General features: G+C 44.0%; 1 protein-coding gene across 1 annotated transcript in view; it reads right to left on the reverse strand.

Moving 5' to 3' along the window:
• The window catches only part of LOC309515854 (collagen alpha-6(VI) chain-like), a 59,396-nt gene that overhangs the window by 17,913 nt on the left and 14,949 nt on the right, over positions 1-26,534 (reverse strand). The window contains exons 6-26 of the mRNA XM_082194068.1: positions 25,853-26,410; positions 21,599-22,174; positions 19,574-20,140; positions 18,297-18,640; positions 18,117-18,195; positions 17,308-17,453; positions 15,155-15,247; positions 14,988-15,041; positions 14,344-14,415; positions 14,205-14,231; positions 12,560-12,604; positions 12,388-12,441; positions 11,872-11,934; positions 10,269-10,334; positions 9,130-9,183; positions 5,253-5,288; positions 5,027-5,089; positions 4,854-4,916; positions 2,932-2,994; positions 592-654; positions 119-169 (exon numbers count right to left, since the gene is read on the reverse strand). Coding sequence (XP_082050194.1) covers positions 119-169; positions 592-654; positions 2,932-2,994; positions 4,854-4,916; positions 5,027-5,089; positions 5,253-5,288; positions 9,130-9,183; positions 10,269-10,334; positions 11,872-11,934; positions 12,388-12,441; positions 12,560-12,604; positions 14,205-14,231; positions 14,344-14,415; positions 14,988-15,041; positions 15,155-15,247; positions 17,308-17,453; positions 18,117-18,195; positions 18,297-18,640; positions 19,574-20,140; positions 21,599-22,174; positions 25,853-26,410 — 3,137 coding nt within the window. The remainder of the gene's footprint in view (positions 1-118; positions 170-591; positions 655-2,931; positions 2,995-4,853; positions 4,917-5,026; positions 5,090-5,252; positions 5,289-9,129; positions 9,184-10,268; positions 10,335-11,871; positions 11,935-12,387; positions 12,442-12,559; positions 12,605-14,204; positions 14,232-14,343; positions 14,416-14,987; positions 15,042-15,154; positions 15,248-17,307; positions 17,454-18,116; positions 18,196-18,296; positions 18,641-19,573; positions 20,141-21,598; positions 22,175-25,852; positions 26,411-26,534) is intronic.

Below are 26,534 nucleotides of genomic sequence, written 5' to 3' on the forward strand. Positions count from 1 at the left end.
GATAATCTAGTGCCCACACCTCTAAAATGATCCATGTTTTATTTCCACTGATAATGATCTGTAAGGATATTTATAAAAAGAGCTCAGATTTTCATTAAAGATTTCTTTTCACCCTTACCTTTATTCCTTTGTGTCCTTGTTTACCATATCCAACTGCACCACCATCGCCCTAAAGCAAAGTTACATTACATTAGTGTTTCATTTTCGTTTCCATCTACCCTTTTGGAGGCAACAAAGGTCTTCTTTGCTTCCATTTTGTATTAATAATCGCAGAAGCGGAAGAAGATTTTGACAAATCTAAACAAACAGAGGACTACAACATCCATTTCTCCTCCTACTTTCCATAAATACTTTCCATTTATTCGTATAGTAAGATGAGCTCAATTAATACTTCTTCTGATAAATTTATCTGCACTGGGGTGGGTGGGTTTGGGGTTTTTTAAATAAAAAAATAGGTTCAAGACTGTAATGATCAATTAATTAATTAAATTTTTATACTGCTGTTGATCCAAAGATCTCAGGAAGGTTCACAAGATAAATAAATACAGGATAAAAATTACAGGAATGTAAACAAAATAATAACAAGCAAACCCTTATTCCCCGGCGTCCCGGGGGACCTTTCTCTCCTTTTATGCCAGGGCCGCCAGGCTCTCCCTGTTAAATGAACACAAAATTGATATTGTTATAGGATTTCGAATGTGATACATGTCCTCTCAGAATCCCTTCTCTCAGAATCATGAATTTAAATTTGTAAAACCGGTGTCTGGAGATAACCTCCAACGCAATAATCCCAAAGCTGTTCCCAAAATACCTCCTTTGCTGGCTAAATTGCCCTAACCTGTCAAGTATCTCCTTTGTTATGTAAGTGAGGGACAATCTAGTGCCACAAAAACTAAATTACTGAGGGCACTTTTAGGAGATGAGAGTCAGCATGACCTGACTGGAAGTGATGTTATCAAGTAGTGTCTCTGCATGAAAGAGAATAGGCTCACAGGTTTTGGAACCATGCAAAGTCAAAGAGAAGAGGCTGAGTTTTAGATTTAACAGCTTTTGGGGAACTGGTTGTATTCCCCTAGACATCTAATCGGTGAATTTGAGACATTTTTTGGAGTTGCATATCCACTTATGCCCGGCCTCTATATATGTGTAAACAGTGCTTTTTCTGGGGGTACGCATAAAAGGTATATGTAAAGGGACCCCTGACCATTAGGTCCAGTCATGGCCGACTCTGGGGTTGTGGCACTCATCTCGCTTTACTGGCCGAGAGAGCCGGCGTACAGCTTCCGGGTCATGTGGCCAGCATGACTAAGCCACTTCTGGCGAACCAGTGCAGTGCACGGAAACACCATTTACCTTCCCGCCGGAGCGGTACCTATTTATCTACTTGCACTTTGACGTGCTTTCAAATTGCTAGGTTGGCTGGAGCAGGGACTAAGCAACGGGAGCTCACCCCATTGCGGGGATTCAAACCGCTGACCTTCTGATCAGCAAGTCCTAGGCTCTGTGGTTTAACCCACAGCGCCACCCGCATACCCCTCAACATTTTGTGAATTTAAGTTTGGTCTTATTGAGGGGCTGTATTTCAATATGAGAAGGAAAATAAGAGTACCCCTAAACATTTTTAAAGGAAAAAAGCACTGCGTGTAAATAAAACCATATATCACAAAAATGCCACAAGCCTCCAGTGACCTGGGAGTTTTACACTGCTCAGGGAACTGGGGCAAACTGAGATTAATTTCAGTGTCAACAATGATGCCACAACATACTGCATCTGTGATCAAAATTGCCACAACCTGCTGAAAATTCAAAACAGGCATCACAGATAAATTTCATGTCCATGCAGTTCAAATCAGTAGGGCAAATCATATATTTCCTGTGTGTGAAAACAAGAACCATGCCATTTCCCCCCTCCATATCTGAATGAACAGGAAACCTCTCATTCAGACGGGGTGCTGGGGTGAATTTGGCTGTCTGGGTGTCATGCAATTAACACATTTGGAAAATAACTTCTGATCAGTTCCAGAGCATTTCTACTTGGTGGAATTAAAAGACAACGTGTGAACTGAAACAGGCACAGGAGCCCACATGTGAATATATTTAAGAGGAATTTGCAAACAAATTTTATAACTAAAAGTATGGATGCTCCTGAGGAGAAATTGTATGGATATGATAAAAGCTCGCCGCATCCATCCCCTGGCTGTCTAAATTCTAACCTGGTAATATAACCTTCACATTTGGACAGCTATTTTTTTAGCCAAGTACAGTGGTACCTCGGTTCTCAAACTTAATCCATTCTGGAAGTCTGTTCCAAAACCAAAGCATTCCAAAACCAAGGCACGTTTTCCCATAGAAAGTAATGCAAAACAGATTAATCCGTTCCAGACTTTTAAAAACAACCCCTAAAACAGCAATTTAACATGAATTTTACTATCTAACGAGACCACTGATCCATAAAATGAAAGCAATAAACAATGCACTGTACTATAAAATAAATAAGACAGTATTATAGATGATGAAAATTACGGTAAATTATTATTTTTTTATTACCTGCACTGATGATAGTCATTGTTTGGATGGGGGCCTTTTATCCATTTGCATAGTCACACAATCAATCAATCAATCAATCAATCAGCAGCTGAACTGGATTCCACACAACCACAAAAACAAACGCACTGAAAAAGCCTCAAAAACAAAAACGCACAATAAATAGCTAAAACAAAAGCACCAAACTTAATCCGTTCTGGAAGTCTGCTTGACTTCCAAAATCTTCAAAAAAAACCAAGGCGCAGCTTCTGATTGGTGCAGGTACCCCGGAAACACTGACGGCCGCATCGGATGTTCAACGTTTGAAAACACTTACTTCCGGGTTTTCGGCATTTGAGAACCAAGGTGCCACTGTAAAATTAACCTGCTGGATTCTCTGGAACATACCTTATTGCCTTTGGTTCCCCAGCTCCCAAGAATGCCTGGTGGACCTGCCACTCCCAGGTAACCCTGAAACAAAAGATAGGTAAAGGTAAAGGGACCCCTGACCATTAGGTCCAGTCATGGCCGACTCTGGGGTTGCGGCGCTCATCTCGCTTTATTGGCCAAGGGAGCCGGTGTACAGCTTCCGGGTCATGTGGCCAGCATGACTAAGCCGCTTCTGGCGAACCAGAGCAGCGCACGGAAACACTGTTTACCTTCCCGCCAAAGTGGTACCTATTTATCTACTTGCACTTTGACATGCTTTTGAGCTGCTAGGTTGGCAGGAGCAGGGACCGAGCAACAGGAGCTCACCCCGTCGCGGGGATTCGAACCACCAACCTTCTGATCAGCAAGTCCTAGGCTCTGCGGTTTAACCCACAGCGCCACCCGCGTCCCGAAACAAAAGATAAAACAGGGCAAAACTATGCATCTGGGTAATTACTCAGCATAGCATTTTTCTTTTAATGGGCCACCATCCAGAGGGCTGCCCCCCCCCATGGATGTCCCTGCTTGGGGTGGGGATAGAGGGAGACTGTCTGTCACACACTCAGATTGTGGGTGGACAGCCAACTGGAACATCCCACACCAATGGCAGGGGGGTCACTCCCAGAGGTCCTGCAAGTCCATTTTGACCCCCAGCCAATGGGCTGGGGGGAGGAGACATCAGCCAGCAGTGGCGCTGCCCAATAGCTGGATATTTGCCACAATACCCCATCTACCTCCACTATGAACGTCATCAAAGTTGTGACTATGTTGTACTCGGGGTTTTTTGCTCCTGTGGGCTTGCACCCCTGTGCCTCAGGGACAAACTAAGGTTGTAAAGGGGATGTTTTGCCACAGTCAATATGGAATCTGTTTTACCAATTGACTCGGGACTTTATTTCACATTGTGATAGATAGGTCAATTCTGTATCCAGGGCAGCTGTCTACCAACTCCACCGGATATGCATGCTGAGACCCTACCTGCCCGCGGACTGTCTCGCCAGAGTGGTGCATGCTCTGGTTATCTCCCGCTTGGACTACTGCAATGCACTCTACGTGGGGCTACCTTTGAAGGTGACTCAGAAACTACAACTAATCCAGAATGCGGCAGCTAGACTGGGGACTGGGGGCGGCCGCTGAGACCACATAACACCGGTCTTGAAAGACCTACATTGGCCCCCAGTACATTTCGGAGCACAATTCAAAGTGTTGGTGCTGACCTTTAAAGCCCTAAACGGCCTCGGTCCTGTATACCTGAAGGAGCGTCTCCACCCCCATCGTTCTGCCCGGACGCTGAGGTCCAGCACCAAGGGCCTTCTGGCGGTTCCCTCATTGCGAGAAGCAAAGCTACAGGGAACCAGGCAGAGGGCCTTCTCAGTAGTGGCGCCCGCCCTGTGGAACGCCCTCCCATCAGATGTCAAAGAGAAAAATAACTACCAAATTTCTAGAAGACATCTGAAGGCAGCCCTGTTCAGGGAAGTTTTTAATCTGTAATATTTTAGTGTATTTTTGGTTTCTATGGAAGCCGCCCAGAGTGGCTGGGGAAACCCAGCCAGATGGGCGGGGTACAAATAATAAATTATTATTATTATTATTATTATTATTATTATTATTATTGATAGATGATAGATAGATAGATAGATAGATAGATAGATAGATGATAGCAGTGCTTTTTTCTAAAAATAAAATGTTTAGGGGTGCTCTCATTTTGACTCTAGAAAATCAGCATTTTATAGTTCAAATCGGGGGAAATACAGTAAATGGCCAAAAGTACAAAGATTCACAAAATGTTTAAGGGTATGCGTACCCCCACATCCCTCCCCCGAAAAAACAACTGGATGATAGGATTTTAGTTAATTTAAACTGATTTGAGATTTAAAAAAGAAAAGAAAGTGTATACATACAGGAAACCCTTTGTTTCCTTGATTTCCTTTCATTCCCTTCACGCCCTGGATTCCTCTCACACCCTAGAAACATATTTGACAAAAACAGAAAATTGAATATGAACAAATCATGTTTTCAGCACAGACTCTCTCAATATCCCTCAGAAATAAAGCTGAATATTTTTAATGTTGACCTGTGGACCTTTAAATCCTTGCTGTCCAGGAAAGCCGCTGGGACCACGGGACCCTTGTCTCCCCTGCAGCAAACAAGAAAAGACCAGACTTAAAATATCCATTCATGAAGAAATAAGTTGAATTAGAGACCAAATTACACTGAGGCCAGACAGTTTTCTTTGTAAGACAATCTAATATATTGCTGTCACGATAAAACAGCACTCCTATATATATATGCACACATACCTGGGGGCCAGGCTGGCCTCTTCGGCCTTGATGTCCCTATGACAAGATAATTGCAATAAGTTAAACATTTCTATTTAGATCTCACTTTAACTACCCGATACAATATGATAATCTTTTGTCATTTTGTCCCATACAGAACAACGAAATTGAAAAAAAATCTACATAAGACATTCAGAAACCAACAATAATAATAATAATAAATTTTATTTATATCCCGCCCTCCCCAGCCGAAGCCGGGCTCAGGGCGGCTAACAACACTAAAATAGTGCAACATTATAAAAACATCATAAGAATTAATTAAAATCAGAATTGATGGCAACCATAAACTAAAGTATTGTAAGGATTGCCAAAGGAGGGAGTCAGGCTGTGCCCCAACCAAAGGCCTGGTGGAACAGCTCTGTCTTGCAGGCCCTGCGGAAAGATGTCAAGTCCTGCAGGGCCCTTGTCTCTTGTGACAGAGCGTTCCACCAGGTTGGAGCCGCAGCCGAAAAAGCCCTGGCTCTAGTTGAGGCCAGCCTAACCTCTCTGAGGCCTGGGACCTTCAAGATGTTTTTATTTGAGGACCGTAAGTTCCTCTGTGGGGCATACCAGGAGAGGCGGTCCCATAGATACGAGGGTCCTAGGCCGTATAGGGCTTTGAAGGTTAAAACCAGCACCTTAAACCTGATCCTGTACTCCACCGGGAGCCAGTGCAGCTGGTATAGCACCGAATGAATGTGATCTCGCAGCGAGGACCCCGTAAGGAGTCTCGCTGCGGCATTCTGCACCCGCTGGAGTTTCTGGGTCAGTCTCAAGGGCAGCCCCACGTAGAGCGAGTTACAATAATCCAGTCTGGAGGTGACCGTCGCATGGATCACAGTGGCTAGGTCAGGGCGAGAGAGGTAAGGGGCCAACTGCTTAGCTTGGCGGAGATGAAAAAATGCCGCCTTTGTTATAGCTGTAATCTGCGCCTCCATAGAGAGGGAGGTATCGAAGATTACACCCAAACTCTTGACGGACGGTGCTGGCACTAATTGCACTCCCGCAAGAGATGGGAGTTGCCCCCTCAATCCCATATCGTCCCGTCCCAGCCAGAGGACCTCTGTCTTCGAAGGATTTAACTTCAACCGGCTCCCACGTAACCATCCAGCCACAGCTTCCAAGCATCTGATCAGTGTGTCTGGGGCCGAGTCAGGATGGCCATCCATCAACAGATAGAGTTGGGTGTCATCGGCATACTGATGACAGCCCAGCCCAAAACTCCGGACAAGCTGGGCGAGGGGGCGCATAAAGATGTTAAAAAGCATCGGGGAGAGAATCGCACCCTGAGGCACTCCACACACCAAGGAGTGGCGGGATGACAGTTCCCCCCCAAGCGCCACCCTCTGTCCCCGACCAGAGAGAAACGAGCGCAGCCATTGAAGGACTGTGCCCTGGATCCCCACGTCGGCGAGGCGGTGGTCCAGAAGTTCATGATCGACCATGTCGAAAGCTGCTGACAGATCTAGAAGAATCAGCAGCCCCGACCCGCCTCGATCCAGCTGTCTACGAAGATCATCTGTTAGGGCGACCAGAGCCGTCTCGGTCCCATGACCAGCGCGGAAGCCGGACTGGAATGGATCCAGAGCCGATGTTTCATCCAGAAACCTACCAAGCTGTTCAGCAACCGCTCTCTCAATCACCTTACCCAGGAATGGAAGATTCGAAACTGGGCGGTAATTGGATAGATCTAAGGGATCTAATGATGTTTTCTTTAAGAGCGGACGCACCACTGCCTCCTTCAGTTCCCCTGGGAATGTCCCGGTGCCAAGGGACAAATTGATGATATCCCCCAGGGGGGCCCGCACCTCGTCTGGACATGCTCTAATCAGCCAAGACGGGCACGGGTCGAGAGGACAAGTGGTGGGCTTTCCAGCTCGGAGGAGTCTGTCCACATCGGCTGGGGATATCCGGTCAAAGTGGTCCAGTACTGGACCCGAGGACAGTCGAGGGGCCTCCAGTTCCTTTATTGTATCCAAATTGGCAGGGAGGTCATGGCGGAGCGACAGGACCTTCTCCGCAAAAAAGCTCGCAAATGCCTCACAGCTGTGTGTCGAATTGTTATTTAAATTTGGCTGTCCTTCGAGGGACGTTAAAGACCGAATTATACTAAATAATTGTGCCGGGCGAGAGCTAGCGGATGCAATGGAGGCCGAGAAGTAGGACTTCTTAGCGGCCTTCACTGCCATCTCGTAGGTTTTCATAAAAACCCTATAAGATGTTCTTGAGGCTCCGTCACGGGCACCCCGCCATACTCGCTCTAGCCATCTGAGGTCCCGCTTCATTTTCCGGAGCTCCTCAGTAAACCAGGGAGCCCGGTTTCTGCGGGGTCGCAGAGGGCGCTTAGGTGCGATCTCATTGATGGCTGCCAGGAGCTGGGTATTCCAGCCCTCAACAAGCTCAGTCAATGAGTCGCCAGGGGGAGAAAGGTCCCGCAAGGCTTGGCGGAATCTATCAGGGTCCATCAGCCTCCGCGGGCGAGCCCAAATCGGCTCACCACCTAAGCAGGGTGGGGGTGGAACATCAATCCTGGCTTTCATAGCATAGTGATCAGACCATGGCACCTTCATCAAAGGAAACATGATCACATCTATACCAGCGCCAAAGATCAGATCCAGCGTGTGGCCTGCTTGATGTGTGGGGCCCGAAACAAACTGGGAGAGCCCTAGTGTCGCCATGGAAGACACCAGGTCCAGAGCCTGTGAGGAGGGAGTGGCATCAGCATGGATGTTGAAGTCCCCCAATACCAATAGGTTAGGGAACTCCAAGGCCCAGCCGGCCACCGCCTCCAGCAGGCCTGACAGGGTGGCTGCTGGTGCGCTAGGTGGCCGGTACACCAGCCAGACAGCCAAGCTCACCTCGGAGCCCCACACTAGGCCAACACATTCAATGCCGGGGATCGATGGCGGTGGTAGAGCCCTGAAAGAACAATCTTCCCGGATTGCTATCCCAACCTAGTTAGCCCCCTAAAAACTCTGATACCCCATTTTTAAATACAGTATACTCCCATAGAGACTCCTTACACTGCATTTAAAACCAAAATCGCATTTGGATAGAAACTGTTTCTCAGGCGGCTAGTGCTAGTCTTTATAACCCTGAACCTTCTTCCAGAAGGCAGAAGCTGAAAGAGATCATTTCCGGGGTGCGCACTATCCTGCAGCTTTCTTATGGCACCTGGAAGCATAGATTTGATCCAAGGTGGGAAGAGTACACCCAATTATTCTGCCTACTTGGATGTAAGTACCATTGAGTTTAAAAGGGCTTACTCTTAAGAAGATGTGCATAGCTCTAGGATGCTGTGTGACAAACCATATATGACAAAGATACCACAGTCTCCACTGTCCTTCATTCAGAAGAAATCAAACCCTGGGATCTCACACTGCTTGGAGACTGGAGTGGTCTGCAACAATATGTTTTCCATGCCTGGCGCCATTTAACAACTGGGCAGCCACATTTTGAAGCATCCGAACCTTCCGAACACTTTTTGAATTTAGCTTCTAATAGAATGCAATGGTGAAACCCCCTGCCCTCCGCCCAACAGAAGATGCACCCTATTGATTTCAGTGTCCAGACTCTGCCATAAATCTGGACCCACAAGAACTCTTTTCTCGGCCTCAAGACATTTCCCAGAATCAAGAAGCAAAGATTTAGAGAAAGGGGGAAAGTCTCATGCAGCTGCAATTCCAATATTCTCAAAGGGATTTCTATTTGTAGAAGAGGGAGCTTAGGGTTATCTGCCTATTGCTGGCAGTAGACCCAGTGATAGGACTCTCACACAGTTGCTGTCTGCCTTGCATTACCACCCTGAAGTTCTTTCACAGGGAAAACAATGTCAGCATCTTCGTTCTTTGTCTCTTACTCTGGTTCCTTTCAAGCCGGGCAATCCCGTGCGGCCACTTGGTCCCCTCTCACCCTGAAAGCAAAACATTTCAATTTAAGTTTAAGTTGCAACATCTTTACCAGCATAAGACCCCTGCACTATGAGGCCAAAGGCCCATCTGGTCAGTATTCTGTTCTCACAATGGCAATCAGATTTCCAACATAGGAAAATTCATCTTCTCAAACTCATAGTACCTTACCAGATGTTGGCAAGTAGGATAAAATATGTTTCATTGTGTTATTCACGCTGCATGTGAAAACCACTCGTCTGTTTACAGAAGTTAGAAACAGAAGCTTTGGGTATGAGGCGACATTGTTACGGGCTGCCCACACATTTTAGAAAAAGAAAAGCATTAATCTGCAAAAGTGGTTTCAGGAATTTGGTCAGGCAAGAGAAATTAGCTAAGGAGGTTAGCAGGGCCTGGTCTGGAGTTGGGGCTTCAGGACCCTGGACAGCGCTACAGGTGCTAGCCTGCAAATTCTTGGCATTTATTTGCAAATACAGTGGTACCTGTCATGTCCAAGGACATGAGGACACAACTAGCACAGTCCAAACAGAAGATGAGCCTTGAGGTGTAACATCTAAGCTGAATTTAATGCGCACAAAATCAAACATAACGTAACAAACAAAACATGGCTTCTCTCTCTTTCTTCCTCGGAGATAGAACTGCAAAAGCAATAGCTATACAGAACGGAACAGCGTATCTCAGTTTCCGCTCACAAGACTCCAACAATCAGTGTAAACACAGACATGTGACGTGTAATAATCCCACACATCTGCAGCAGAGGAGACATGGAATTTCCAACATCTCACCTGCAGCTAAGGAAGTTAGTGTGGGAGAGAAGTAAGAGGAACCTGGTCTTAGACCTGTGGGAACCTGTGTTGTTTATTGTTATGTCTGTTATTTCATATTCTATCAGTTCTGCTAGAGCTGTAAAGTAATAAAATCCTTAACATCATTTGAAATGGGCTGATCACAGCTTGGTTCAGAAGTGGGAGTGGTGTGGTTGCCAGACTAATCATACACATCAACGCTCAGGCATTTATTATACTATATTTCTGTAGAAACTACTTTTCACAGGCAAATAATAAACGAGGCATATCAGATGGTATTATACCTCTCTTCCTCTTCCCCCTTCTAAACCTTTCGGTCCTGCTATGCTACTGTCTGGTCCAGGAATACCCTAGATGAAAGGGAAAGAAATGTTATAGATGATAGATGATAGATGATAGATAGATAGATAGATAGATAGATAGATAGATAGATAGATAGAGGAAAGCACAGGTTCTTAACCTCTGGTCTATGGACTCATGGGGCCTGTAAATCTCTCTCTCTCTCTCTCTCTCTCTCTCTCTCTCTCTCTCTCTCTCTCACACACACACACACACACACACACACACACACACATTGCTTCCTTGATTTCCTTCCAGCTGCCTTGAAAATTGTCTTTGTGGGGGGAAATCTGGGGACGGGGTTCATAGCTTTCATCAGATACTCAAGCAGTCCATGACACACACCCCAACAATAGGGACGTCCCTATTTTCATCGGACAAATGTTGGAGGATATGCCTAACACCTCTCAATGCCCTCAGCAAATTACGGTTCCCAGGATTTCCCCCAGGAGGGACTGTTTAAGATGATACGGCTCTGCTTCAAAAGTAGATAGGGGCTCACTGTTCCTGGTTTGTGTGACCCCCCCGAGTCTCTCCGTGTTAGCAAAATCATGCTCATATCGCCTGTTCAATGCAAGCGCCACCAGCCTCCTGCCCCTGCGATTCAAGCAGTCAATAGGATGAGAGGCTGCGGCTGAATTCCCTTAGGAAAAACAAAATTTTGCCCAAAGAACTCCAGGAAGTGGCTGATAAAGAGATTGCTGCCCTTCCCCAAGACAGCTGCCCAGTGAGGATCTGTAATCGATGTGTTCTGACATGCCGTCCATGAGCTGTAGTGTGGCGATGGAGGTTAAGCTGAATTGTCTTCCGCCATCTGGCTGACCAAGTGCAGCTCTCTGGAGTACAGAGAGCAATGTGGTGAGCAACCAACAAGGCTTTTCTTCAAAAAAAGACAAAACTGAATTCTATTTCAACTCCTAGGAGGAATTAAAGACAAGTGGCACTGTGGGTTAAACCACAGAGCCTAGGACTTGCCGATCAGAAGGTTGGCGGTTCGAATCCCCACGATGGGGTGAGCTCCCGTTGCTCGGTCCCTACTCCTGCCAACCTAGCAGTTCGAAAGCACGTCAAAGTGCAAGTAGATAAATAGGTACCACTCCAGCGGGAAGGTAAACGGCGTTTCCGTGTGCTGCTCTGGTTCACCAGAAGCGGCTTAGTCCTGCTGGCCACATGACCCGGAAGCTGTATGCCGGCTCCCTCGGCCAGTAAAGCGAGATGAGCGCCGCAACACCAGAGTCGGCCACGACTGGACCTAATGGTCAGGGGTCCCTTTACCTTTTATATAACTTGCAGCATGTAAGGAGTTGGGGAGGGAATAGACCCGTTGGTAGAAGACCCTTAGCTAGAAGGGGGCAACCTTGTTTACTTTTGTCAAACCTTCCATACTTCCTCCTCTTGCCTATTTAAAAATGACATGGAAAAATAAAGCAGTCCCACACTTGCAGAGAGAGAGAGAGAGAGAGAGAGAGAGCGCCAAATGCAGATACAGTATCAGGGCAGTGAGCAGAGTCATTTCCTTCTCTCTTGCCTCTGGAAAACAAAACTTACTGGGTCTCCTCGGAAGCCCCTTTCGCTGCGATCACCAGGAATTCCCCTTGGTCCTGGGCTGCCCTTTGAAGAATAACAAAGTGCATGAGAGCTTTAGAACAAGAAGATATAAGCGAGCCATTATTTTGTGTGACTGATGTGTTTGGCATTAAACTGGGCTGCTGTTTAGGCTCAAGGCAGACATAAAGTTTCTCTGTTAACAGAAGCAAACTTTCCATGTTAACAAGATTAAAAGCAGCTCCCACGGAGGCTCGAACCGTTATCAGCACCAGACAAAGGTCATTTCATTCTCCCAAGCAATTAACCGAGAGTTGCTTCTCTTAACTACTTTTTTTTTTTTAATGCCGGGCCAGTTATTGCCGTGTTTTTATTGCTGTTTCTATTTATGGTATTCATTTTATTACTTTTGCTGAATTATTGTAAAATGTTATGCTTTTATTCTTACTGTAAAGTCGCCCTGGGAAAGTTTCTTTGACAAGTGAGCTACAGGTATCTAAAACGAGCAAATGAAATTACCTGGCCGCCTGGGTCACCCTTTTCTCCTTTAATTCCTGGAGGTCCAGACGAACCCTGAAGAAGATACATTAAATGGCCTATAAGTATGTGATTAACTCTATGGGGTGGGTGGGATATGTTTGCTAATTCAAACAGAACACTGAAAGGCAAAACGAAGAAATGAAAATCTTACTGGCTCTCCATTAACGCCATCAAATCCATTATCCCCCTTGTTTCCCTGCAAGAACACAAAAAACCAGGAATTATCTGCCAAATTCATCTCAGTATTAAGCACATGTTTACAGGCACTGTCGGATCTTGCAAATTCTATTTCAAAGACCCCTGCAGAGTGCTTTGCAATGAGTTCCACAAGACCCAGCAGTTAATACATTAATTAATGTGCTGTTTAATACAAAACATAACAAAATATGTACAGCATTTTCCCCCTAAGTATTTTCCTCCATTGTTGTTATCTGATTATTATTATTTAATTGCTTAAAGGAACTCCACAGTTGAGCCCAGCACTCTGAAAATTTCAGAACCTCAGGAAGTGAAGTTCACAAAATAATTTTTATTAGTGTGACAGCAACTGGGGCCTCATTTCTGCATTACTGACACCACAATCCTATGTGTGTCTGCTCAGAAGTAAGTCTCATTGAATTGAGCAGGACTTACTCCCTGGTAACTGCATGCAGGATTGCAGCTGTAAAGCAATGTGACGGCTGTTTTCCCGCAGTTACTCTTCTAATACCCCCAAGTTAAGACCTACAACACATGTGGTTAGTGCAGATTGTATGCCTGCATTCATTGACTTCATTTATAGCTCAGCTGTTGACTGGCTAACGAAAAACTATTTCCATAAACTGCTTAAAAAAAACTTTTAAAACCTGGCAGCAACAAGAGTCAGATGTTACCCCAAACACCCTCCATTAACCAAATGTCTCCTGGAACAAAAAAGACCTCAGCTTAACTTTCTAAAGATTAAAATTAAGCTAGGCTGCTCTCACAGAAGAGCACATCTCAAGATAGTGACACAATTCCGTAAGAACTTAAGGAGAGCTTTGTTGGAGCAGATCAGAGTCTACTGCAGCATCCTGCCTCCCCAAATGGCCAACCGTTTGCCCGCAGTCCTCTATCTCATAGCGGGTGGCGCTGTGGGTTAAACCACAGAGCCTAGGACTTGCCGATCAGAAGGTCGAAGGTTCGAATCCCCGCGACGAGGTGAGCTCCCGTTGCTCGGTCCCTGCTCCTGCCAACCTAGCAGTTCGAAAGCACGTCAAAGTGCAAGTAGATAAATAGGTACCGCTCTGGCGGGAAGGTAAACGGTGTTTCCGTGTGCTGCTCTGGTTCTCCAGAAGCGGCTTAGTTATGCTGGCCACATGACCCGGAAGCTGTATGCCGGCTCCCTTGGCTAATAAAGCGAGATGAGCGCCGCAACCCCAGAGTCGGCCACAACTGGACCTAATGGTCAGGGGTCCCTTTACTTTTACCTAGCTCCTACTACTTCCAATCCTGGAGCTGATCCAAATCAGGGTGATACAGGTCAAACCCCATAGTCCCCGTGACTTAACCATCGTAGGGTCCTTTACCTTTACCTTTTACCTATGGAATTCAGTATTGCTTACTTCCAGATGAGTGGAGTTAGGGCTGCAGCCTTACTTAGGAGTAGCATGGTTCATTTTTGATGTTTCATGCCGTGGTTTCGTTAGATAGAGTCAACAGCAATAGAGGGCCATATTTGATCGTACCAAATTTGTCATACAAAGGATGCTCATTTAAGACACGATCACACATTCATAACTTATTCAGGAAAGGAGGAGAAGAACACTTTTCTGTACCTTTCGGCCCACTATTCCTCTCTGCCCCTGAAAAGGATCAGAAGAGCTCATGTCAATTTGAGGACCGTTAGACACAAGAAGATCGCAAGGAACATTTCGCTATGCGTTAGAAAGGAATGCAATTATAGCTGATGCTTGCCTTGGGTCCTCGGTTACCACGGCAACCCTTGTCGCCCCTTTCTCCATCTGGCCCTGGCATCCCTCGTGGTCCCTGGCAACAAAAATAAGCACAACCATTCAGAGAGGGAAGTTGTGACAGCAAGGATTGGTATCCCTTTCAGTTAGGGGACAAGAGAAAAGTGAAACTGCTATGATGCCGTACACACCCAGTTGAATCTTTTTTTGGGGGGACAGCAGGCATCACCCTCCATTCATGCCATCCTTGAAATTCCAATAATAATAATAATAATAATAATAATAATAATAATAATAATAATTTGTTATTTATACCCCACCCATCTGGCTGGATTTCCCCAGCCACTCTGGGTGGCTTCCAACAAAACACTAAAGTACAATAGCCTATTAAACATTAAAAGCTTCCCTAAACAGGGCTGCCTTCAGATGTCTTCTAAAAGTTTGGTAGTTATTTTTCTCTTTGACATCTAAGTTTCAGAAGAGTCTTGCCATGTGGCTTGGAAAGGCCTTGTGTTTCAGCAAGGCAAACCCAGAGCACCTTCTACTCAGAGATAGAGTTGCGTGCCCTTTGGATTCTGGCCAATATTTGGAAATATTCTACTCCCCCACCCAACCCAAAAAATGTGTGTATGTAACTTAAGAGCTTACAGCTTCCCCTTCTTCTCCTAGGTGTCCAGGACTTCCTCTAACACCTTGAAGTCCCTAAAATGGAGATCAAGGAGACTTATTAACACCAAATATCATTTTCAGAGCACACGAAACTATCAGAAGCTCTTGAGGACAGCGTCTCTCTGGTTAAAATCCAAATTCCTTGCCTTCATCCCGTGTCTTCCTGGGTCTCCTGCTTCTCCCTCTTCACCGACACATTTGCAAAACACACAGCAACATGTTCGCTCGGCAATATTGGCCTGAGAAAGAACAGAATGGCGGATGAAATGGATGGACTATGCAGAATTAGATAAATTAGCAGGAAGGTTTGAAACCTGCGGGACCAGAGATTCTTAGAAGACCGGAGTAAATATGTGAACTCTTTGAAAAATAATTGTAATGGACAGATTACGCTAGTAGGACTGCAAGCAGTTCTGTAAGGAGGACTATTTGAAATATCAAGAATATGAGGAGAGTTATTAGTCAATGATAATTAAGAGTAATAGATGAATTAAGAAATGCAGAATAAGCGATAAAGAACGGAAAATCATCAGAGGAGTTGATGGAAGTCTAAAATATTGTATAAGATAAGAAGTTATGTTACATGATTGTTGGAAATGATATGTTTAAAAAACCAATAAAAATGTATACAAAAAAAGAGAGAAAGAACAGAATTTACTCTTAGAATTCTGAAGTGCAACCTGTCACACTCCGGGAACAAATTTGTATAGGATTGCTACACCAATATGACACAATGACAGGATTCGTCTACAGTTTTTAATCATGCACGGTTATCAACTGTCATCACATTGCTGCTGTTTTAGCCCCAACCCAATGAAAGTTAGTCATACTATTTGCTCAAGGTGCCTTGCCTCATATGCATCTATTCAGTTGCTTTGATCTGCAGAAGTTCCATTTTTGCAAGTGCCAAATTAATGTCCATTGTGCAATTGCAAGGATTTCTTCCTTTACTTAGCCAGGCAGAATATGGGCTTTCGAAACCCCTGCCTATGTTTTAGATGCCTGTTGAAAACATATTTGTATCAGCAAGCCTATTCAGAAATATAATTTTAGTTACCTACATCAGCTTCTAAAACTTTACTTATTTTATATCTGTTTTTAATTATGATGATTTCATGTATATTGGTTTTTATATGCATTTGTTTTTAACGATGCCGGTTTTATGTGTTATACATTTTAATTGAACTGTGGGTTTTCGTTGTGGGTTTTCTCTCCAGTCTTATTTGCAAAGCATTTTGATCGAGAACTTCTATACATTTTCTAGATAAATTAAACAAATAAATATTGGAATGAATTTCACAAGTTTGGCTGCTTTTCTAGAGTCCGTTTCTAGAGACCACACAGCATCATCAAACAATTGCACTGAAGCATTTCTTGTGTTGTCCTCTGATTTCCCCCCCCCCCCATGATTTGCAGTGATTTAAGGGGGGGGGGTGCCACTATATATTTGCTATAGCAACACCAGCCTGGCCATTAGGCACCCGCAAAACACTTTTCAGGCTTTTAAAGGGAACAGCTCCCTTAATCAAAAGCTTCCTGTCTGCAAGTTTAGCCTAATTTATTGCTTCCCTGTTCAGCACAGCTGGTGGATTACTCCTGAACTGCCCCTTGTATAGTTCAGTTTTTCAGGGGCAGAGGGGTGTTAATATACTGCTTTACAGTGGTACCTCGGGTTACATACGCTTCAGGTTACATATGCTTCAGGTTACAGACTCCGCTAACCCAGAAATAGTGCTTCAGGTTAAGAACTTTGCTTCAGGATAAGAACAGAAATCGTGCTCCGGTGGAGTGGCGGCAGCAGGAGGCCCCATTAGCTAAAGTGGTGCTTCAGGTTAAGAACAGTTTCAAGTTAAGGACGGACCTCCGGAACGAATTAAGTACTTAACCCGAGGTACCACTGTATTTCAATGTTATCACCTATTTTAATGTAATAGGAACAAAAGGGAAAACACAAGCTTTCAGGTAACAATGGAAATTATTATTTTTCTGAACGGAACTTATTTCTTAGCAGACATTATAGAAGGGTAGAGGCGGGGGGGGGGAGCATTGCTGGATAATATAACACTATATTCTGTCCTTTGTATAGCCTTCATTTTTAAGCGATAGAAAAGCAATATTTCAGCGGCATTACAGAGCTCTAGTGCAGAAGCAACCTTAGTACTAACTGATTTAGGTCTCACTCACTTCAAAAAAAGTCTGATCTGCCTTCTCCCTGCTTAAGCCTTGAAGGTTTCAACAAGACCCATTGAACCTAGTGGAATTTAACACCTGTAAGTTGGTTCTTTGGTGATTTACTTACCACGTACTTGGACAGATGACTGGCAATATTTCTCATGCCAATATTCAGTTGCGTCCTGTATCCAAATCCTTTCCCAAACTCAATATATTGAAGATCGTTAATTTTTTCAGCCCCTTCCAGAACGACAGTTATCAGCCCATCCAATCCTGTTTGAAATGTTGATTGTGATTTGTGAGCGTATAACATGGAGTTTTAGAAATCAAAACACCGTCTTTTGGCTTTGGATTTGATATCCCGCTTTATCACTACCCGAAGGAGTCTCAAAGCGGCTAACATTCTCCTTTCCCTTCCTCCCCCACAACAAACACTCTGTGAGGTGAGTGGGGCTGAGAGACTTCAGAGAAGTGTGACTGGCCCAAGGTCACCCAGCAGCTGCATGTGGAGGAGCGGGGAAGCGAACCCGGTTCCCCAGATTACGAGTCTACTGCTCTTAACCACTACACCACACTGAGGTCACAGGATGCAACCGCCTTACTGAATTTGCACAGGTTTAGGTCTAGTCAGTGTCTGGATGGGGGACCATCTGATGCCTTGAGTTCCATGATTAAAGGAAGGTGGGTAGAAATTTAATAAATCAGTAATCGCAATAATAAACCAGACTTCAGCCTTTTCGCAGAGTTTTGAGGAACACTTGTCAAATGTCGCATCCTACAGAAATTCCATGCCTCTTTCAAAATTGTCACTCACGTTTGCTCTCCTGAATTCTCTGTTTCCTGACTCTCGGATGCCGAGAAATTTCTTACTTCCTTTCGCCGCTGAACAGCCTTTATAATGTCGATCGTATTGATTCCCTCAAACTCATCACGTACCTTTTTTCTTGAGCTCTTCTGATTTCTGTTCCAGGATTTCCACGTCATCATCCAGGCCATCCGAAAATACAAGGAGCACCTAGAGGAAAGTAAAAACAACAACAATGGTTTGTAAATGTATTAAAATTATACAATATATTGTCAGGTTTGAGTAGGCCAGGATGAAGCCAGAGAGCTTACCTTTCTTCGATCGGCAGATTTGATCTGGAATGTTTCCCAAAGTGAATCCAAAAAGTCTACATTAAGGTGGGATGCATTCTTGATGATGGTGCCCACAAGACTGTTCAAAAGCTTTTCACTATCAATTTGGAACTTTGATGTCACCAGCGGTTCTGTGTTTTTCACTTTCAGTGCCACGCTGGTTTGCGACTGTGACCCTGCATTGCAACTCACACCTGTTAAGGATGTGAGGGCATTTATAATTTTTGGAAGGTAGGTTTCCAGCTGCGACTGTCCGTGGAATATATGGTCACCTTGATTTTGTGAGGAGACATCTATTCCCACAACAACATCCACGAAGCATGCTGTTTTATGAAGAGAAGAAAAGACCACCAAATTACTAAACACAATGGATAGTTACTTGGAAGGGAGAAAATGAAAATGAAAGACAGAAGGTGAGAGAGATATGGATTGAGGCTAATAATCACTGCGAACCCCACAATTGTAAAAGGAGATCTAGGAGACAATCAATATCAAAAGAACTAAAAATGGAGACTGTTTGAACAAATGAATGAATGAATTCTTCGTTGCTCTGTTCAATCACAAATATGTCATCTAGCTTTGCAAGTGGTTCTTGACAGTTATCTAGATGAGTTGATAAGCAATGGGTCAAAGTTGCATTCTGGTATGGGGAAACATAACATTGAGCAGGGGGAGGGGAGTTTTATTCAATGCCCCCACAATAAGACATTTATGGATCACACATTGATCAACACAGTGGTACCTCGGTTTTCGAACTTAATCCGTTCTGGAAGACCATTGGACTTCTGAAACAGTCAAAAACCGAAGCGCAAAGGGCGTCCTGCAAATTTACAGAGATAATTGAGAAAAATACAGTGGTACCTCAACGGAAGCCATTCAACTTCCGAGGCACGTTCGAAAACGGAAGTGTTTACTTCCGGGTTTTCGGCGTTCGAAAACCGGACGCCGACTTCCAAAATGCTCAAAAACCAAGGTACCATTGTATCTAACTTTTACCATTTAGGTACGTGAACACCAGTGATTAAATCAGGCACCCCAAACTCAGCCCTCCAGCTGTTTGGGGACTACAATTCCCATCATCCCTGACCACTGGTCCTGCTAGCTAGGGATGATGGGAGTTGTAGTCCCAAAATAGCTGGAGGGTCGAGTTTGGGGGTGCCTGGATTAGACTGAAGGATGGACCACCATATATCCCACTTTCCCCGAGGCCCCAAGATTAGGGGATTTACTTGAATTCTTGAAGTGGGGATACTTACTTGTTTTATCTTCTTCCTCACAAATATCATCAACTAGTCTTTTTTTAATTACCTTCAGTTCGCTGAAATTATCAACTGTGTACTTCCTATCTGAGGAGCCGGCTATCTGACTAAGCTGCAAATGGTCGATTTTCCCTACTCCTATGGCATATATGTCAACACCTCTCTTTCTCAGATCTTCTGAAGCTTTCACAACTTTGTCATGTGACCGGCCATCTGTGATCACCAGCAAAATCTGTTGGATGTTTTCATTTACTCTGCTGCCACCTTCTGGTGTAAAGTAGTGCTTCACCCTCCCGAGAGCGGCACCAATGTAGGTCTGGAGTCCTTCCATCTGTCGGATGCGTCCGATTTTTGTTTCAAGTTCTGATTTGGCTGGGAAAATATCCAGGCTGAATTCTTCCCTATACCTGTCGCTGTACTGAGCGATACCAACTTGCACGTTGTGGCCGGTGTCAAAGGGATGAACTACGTCTTGCAAAAAACTCTTCATCTTCTTGAAGTCGCTGTCGCTTATGCTGTTAGAGCCGTCAATCAGGAATACAAGATCTGCCGGAATTCCACATTCTGCAAGGGAGAAGTGGGAGCGGAGAACAAAATAGGTTATTGTCAGGGAACTGCCATCAGCTCAGAGGTGAGAGGTGGAAGGGCAGTTATGTTACAGGGAGCCTCTGAAGATCTTGAGAAGCGGTTCTTCCTCTGGTGAGGAGGGAAGCCCCGCCTCAAGTGGGGAAGGGGCGCAGGGATGAGAAGATGCTAGGGAGAGCCTCAGCACCGAGCCTGAGCAAAGCGGAGGGGAGGCGAGTCCCCCTTTGCCAGCGCCCGTTCTGCGCAGTAGTTTTCGGCGCAGAGAGGGGAGAAGAAGGTTGGGGGTCACACAGCTGTTATGCTGGGGAAGGTATAAGGACCGCCCACTCTCAGATTCTGCTAGCGACTGAGCAGACATGGACTTGCGACGCTCTGCACTGTAAATAGTTTGTACAGATAATAAAGCCTGGAAAAGACAGGTTGGAGTCTTGCCTGTTTGCTCCCGAGCAACCACATCAGCACCTGACAGTTATATTCGTAGACCAGGGCATCTCAAAATAAGAAGAGAGAACACGAAGGGGAAACAGGTTTAGGAGAATAATGTACTAACACACACACACACTTTGACGTACACTTGCTACCCACACGGAGATATGAATTTTCCCCTCAGGGGTTTCTGGCTCACACTTTCTGCATTGGCTATGATTAGAGGAACAAAATAACACAATTGTCTAGATGGAACCTTGGACTCCACTGTCAGATGACATGCAAGTGTTTCAACTCAACTAACCCCTGTAATCCTGCAAAATGGCTGCGTCCCCGTACATGTAAGAATGAATGTAAGGAAGCATATTGTGTGCAATGTCCAATTAAGTTATAGACTTGATCCATTGAAACCAATGGACTTATCTTAAATGCATTGATTTCAATGGGCCTATTCGGCATGAGACTAATATTGGAGAGCACCCTTTATCTTTGGGTATACAGTGGTACCTTGGTTGTCGGATTTAATCCGTTCCGGGAGTCTGTTCGACTCCTGGAACTGTTTGAAAACCAAGGTGCAGCTCCGGTTGCGTGAGGCAAATGGTGGAAGTCTTAAAAAAACAACCACACTTTTTAAGGTAGATAAGGACAAGATGAAATTATACGATTGAATATAAATATAGATGGAAAACGGCTATGTATAGTGAATGCTTATCTACTTTTAAAAATTTTCACCTTATGATCCTTATCTTTTACTTCCTTATTTTTTCCTTGTTGTTTTTTTCTTTTTTCTGATATCTTATCTTTCATTTCACTCCTTTATTGTGAATAGCCTTTTATAGAGGTATAAATAACTGTAAATATGAAAAGAGACAAAGTATTCTCTAATTTTTTCCCTTGGTTATATGTATCTTCTTTTTCTTCTGTATTTTCTTTTGTTGTAAATATGTATGTTTTCTAATAAAAAAACACAACAACAACAACAACAACGATGATGATGACATAGCTACCTACCTGGTTTCGAAACACTGCATATATTGTCAGACAATTTGGGATACAGGTGTTTCAGTCCTTCAAACGAATTGACGTAGAAGTATTTGTCTTCCGATCCTGCCATGGTCAAGAGCTCCCCAGGCTTGGCTCTTTCTATCCCAATGGCATAGATGACAATGCCATGTGCCCTGAGTTTCCTGGACACTTCATCAAGTTCGGCTGCATCATGGGAGTCCCCGTCGGTTATCACTATAAGAACCTGGGGGACACTGCGGCGCTTGCGGCTGCCGTGCTCCTCTGAGAAAAGGCCTTCTGAATACCTCAGAGCCTTGGCTGTGTAGGTCGTTGTCCCAATAGGCTTATCATTCTGGATAGCCTTAATGATTTCCGATTTCGTGCTGTAGGTGTTGAGAAAGAAAAAGGTTTCTGGCTCGGCAGAATATTTGACAGCTCCGAACTGAACTCGGTCCTGGCTGACATCCGATTTCTTCACCAAAGCGATCATGAAGTCTTTCATAATGTCATATTCTCTGGGATCGATGCTTCCAGAACCATCAATGACGAAAACAATATCTAGGCGTTCGATTCTCCTGCACTCTGAAAGAATAACAGTGAGAATTGGTCACTAACGTGTGCCCTAGACAAATCTTCATAGCAGTTTCCCTTTGTTGCAGGCAGGGATGGACAAATTTGTCACTTTCAATTCTCATGGTTTCTCATGTTTACAAAGTTAGACTCCACATTTCCGCAACAATTTGTGAATTTTAGTTCAACAATCACCCGGAAAATTCATCAGCATTTTTGGGCAAATTTCTCCTTATAAACACATTTTTGTATGCACCTTTGAGTAATATACACATTTTCGCAAGCAACGTCCCCTGCTATGATGCAGTTTGTATGTTATCTTCAGTAATATATGGATTTGTATGCATACTTTACATGGGCATTTTTGGACACATTCTTGGCTGCAGGATTGCAAAATTCAGAGAAGCGGCACTTTTGAAGGATTGCTGCATTTCAGCTCTCCTTTGGCTTCAGGAAGTGCAAATTAGGTAAGGTTGCATTTAGATGTGAAGTGAATTTCTCCTCCATCCTTAACTGCAAACAAGACTTGCTAGTTTAGTTGCAAGCTGTTCCAAGATCTTCATCAAACATGCTATTTAAGGTCATGCAATTTAAAGCTATAAATACACACAGTTGTAGGTCAAAGCCTTATGCCAGGACTGCTGGGAGGCAGATTGACACACCTGTTTTGGATGATAAATTCTGAGTACCATTAAAGAATATCAATGTGTCCATTGATTCTTTTATTATGATATCTAATTTCTTAATCAACTGCAATCAGCAGAATGCTTGCAATGAAGGGCATTCCTAGCCTAGGGCATGATGGGATATGGTAGGTTGGAGAGGATGTTAGAATTCCTGCTCCATGATGGCTGAACTCCTGACAGAGGAGACATACTGAGATTAGGGGGAATTCAGTCACTAGGGCACAAGACAACCTTAGACGGTTCGAAGCTGAAGTCGAATTCAGATGACTTTTTACGCTGCCTCTAATCCTCTCCGAAAGTGGTCCTCAAAGCTTTTAGAAAACTTGAACCAATTTATTATCTTACAGAACCAACAGGCTTCCTCTTATGATCTGAATTCACAGGATTGTTCACATTACAAAAAAGGGGGGGATAAACATTGGAAATAACAGTCCCTGTTAAGTATGGGATTGGTTTGCTTACCTAACCCTGAACATTGAGCAGATATGAGCACAAATCTTTCCCATATTATGATCTTGGCCGCAGGAATAATTTATAGGGACTCTAATAATAATAATAATAATAATAATAATAATAATAATTTATATCCCGCCCTCTCCAGCCGAAGCCAGGCTCAGGGCGGCTAACAACAATAAAACAGTACAACAACACAACACAACACAACACTCTAAAATCATTCATTATAAAATTAATTCAAATCAAACCAATGGCCACCATTGGGTCAGAGCTCCGCGAAGATTGCCGAAGGAGGGAGTCAGGCTGTGCCCTATTAACTCTCTTCTAAACCAACATTTTGACATGAGCCAACACCTTTATTAAGGCTTGAAATATAAGGTTTCGTCTCGGCTAAACCTGTTCCCTAACAGAGCTATTAACACCATTCGAATACTTACATTATGTCTACATCTATCATCTGGGCCTTATCAAAGCGGCTCGATGTTCTAGCATACGCCTTATTCTTTCTTACATGTGGTTATGTTTATGTCTCTCAAAGGAGACTTTATAAAATAAGCCCTCTCTTCCGCACCATGTGTTTTAGTTTAACAAGACAGCTTTATCTGCAGCAGTAAAGGGTTGGATCCAAAGAACCGGGAGAGGAAATTAAATAGCTGCAAGTGCTGTTCCATGAACACTTGCAGTGCTATAACTGACAGCTGGGATAGCTCAGTCAGTAGAGCATGAGACCCTTAATCTCAGGGTCAAGCCCCACATTGGGCAAATGATTCCTGCATTGCAGGGGGTTGGACTAGATGGCCCTCACGGTCCCTTCAAACTCTACGTTGCTATGATTCTATGGTTTATGAATAGGTAAAGTAAAGGTAAAGGGACCCCTGACCATTAGGTCCAGTCGTGGCCGACTCTGGGGTTGGGGCACTCATCTCACTCTGTAGGCCGAGGGAGCTGGCGTTTGTCCGCAGACAGCTTCCGGGTCATGTGGCCAGCATGATTAAGCCGCTTCTGGCGAACCACAGCAGCGCACGGAAATGCTGTTTACCTTCCCGCCGGAGCAGTACCTATTTATCTACTTGCACTTTGACGTGCTTTTGAACTGCTAGGTTGGCAGGAGCAGGGACCGAGCAACGGGAGCTCACTCCGTCGCGGGGATTCGAACCGCCGACCTTCTGATCGGCAAGTCCTAGGCTCTGTGGTTTAACCCACAACGCCACCCGCGTCCCTATGAATAGGTAGGTTGGGTTTGATAGCAATTCTCATCCTTCCACCTGTGCCAAGGATCCTGAGAAAGCAAAGATGCACCACGAAACCGCATGGTGATCTTCTTTTCACCTGTACTGTCAGTATCATCAGTAAAAAGCTATAGGGCAAAAAATAGAGAAGGAATAGGAGGACAAGGGGAATTATTCCAAAGGGACTGTCCTTCAGTGTGATAGATGACAAAACGAGCAAAGTTACTACAGCTCAATGCTATAATGACTTCCCTCCTTCCAACTCAAGAGACCAGAAAAGCCTTCAAAACTCTTTCTGCACTGTGTGTTTCTGGGACAACAAACTTGGAAAGGTGCCATCTGAAACCATGTCAATATACATACAGATTGGTGTATTCATTGAAAGCTGCTGTACACTCTGTTGTCTAAAATGTATAAAATATTATTGGAATGGGAGACAAAGTAAAATCCTCAATGATACACTGGGCAATAGATATCGGTCATAATATAGACATGGAAGCACGGGAACGATTGTGGAATATGGGTATAAAATTTACAGCATGTTATGGTCTAAGATAAAATTATATGAAAACGCTATATCATTGGTATCTAACACTGAGTATACTGGCAAAATGTATAAATCTAAATCAAACAACTGTTGGAAATGTAAAGAGAAAGAAGGTTCTTTTTATCATATGTGGTGGTCTTGTAGTAAGGTTAAAGCTTGCTGGGAAATGATATGCAATGAATTGAAAAGGATGTTCAAAATAACTTTTGTAAAAAAACAAAACCCAGCTTTTCTTTTGGGAATTATAGGGACAGAACTACCTAAATTGTATAGAAATTTATTTATGTATGCTACTACAGCAGCAAGAATGCTACTTGCCCCAAAGTGGAAAGAAGGAGAACTCTCAGTAAAGGAAGAATGGATACAGAAACTTATGGAATATGCAGAAATGGCGAAACTTACCAGAAGAATAGGAAATCAAGATAACAAACCTCTTCATAAAATAATGGAAATGGTTTATTGAATATTTACAAACCAACTGGAAACAGATAAAAACATTGGCAGGATTACTGTAATTAACCTGCAGTTTCATAAGAGTATATATTTAAAGTAGATAATAAAATGAGCAAATTAAATGAATTCGAATATGCAGAATATATATATATATATATATATATATATATATATATATTTAATTAATTAAGGAACTGCAGAAAGAGGGGGAAGGAAGTCAATCTTTGAAATGTTAAATTGATTGTAAAACTAATGAAATGCATAAACTTGAAAAGTAGAAATAAAAACTTTTTTAAAAAGAAAGCTGCTGTACACTCACCATCGTACGGACTGCATATTCCAAAGAGGATCTCACGTTCTAAGTGCTTCAGAACGTCAAAGTCCTCCACATAAAACACCATTTCAGGCTTTCCACTTATCTCCACCAGCTGAGTTTTATTTGCGCTGAACACGCCCAAGGAGTAGATGACAACACTTTGCTCTCTCAAAGCCTCTGCGGGTCCTCTCACCTCATCCTGAGATTCCCCATCGGTGATCAGAATCAGAATTTTCTTGACATGGGGCCGTGCCCCTTTGGCGGGCTTAAAATAATCAGACACGAATCGCAGTGCTTCCCCTGTGAGCGTGTTCTGTCCCATAGGAGACATTCTCCCAATAGCACCAACGATGTCTCTCTTCGATGAGTACTGGTTGAGCCAGAATTCTTCTTGGCTTCTGCCACTGAACTGCACAGCACCAATGTGTACTCTGTCGGGGCCAATGTCAGATTTGCTCACGAGGTCAATCATGAAGTCCTTCATTTTCACGAAGTTCTCAGGGCCTATACTGCTGGAGCTGTCCACCAGAAACAGAACGTCAGCTTTCTTCTCTTTGCAGGCTGTTAGCAGGAAAACATGAACACATATGGATGAGAGATGGCCACAACAAAGATAGCTGTGATGGCCTGGGATTCGGACTCGGAGGCAGAACCTGAGGAATCCCAGCCTGCACAGGAGTCCCCG

The sequence above is a fragment of the Podarcis vaucheri genome (genome assembly GCF_965113315.1).
Source record: "Podarcis vaucheri genome assembly, chromosome: 12".
NCBI lineage: Eukaryota > Metazoa > Chordata > Lepidosauria > Squamata > Lacertidae > Podarcis > Podarcis vaucheri.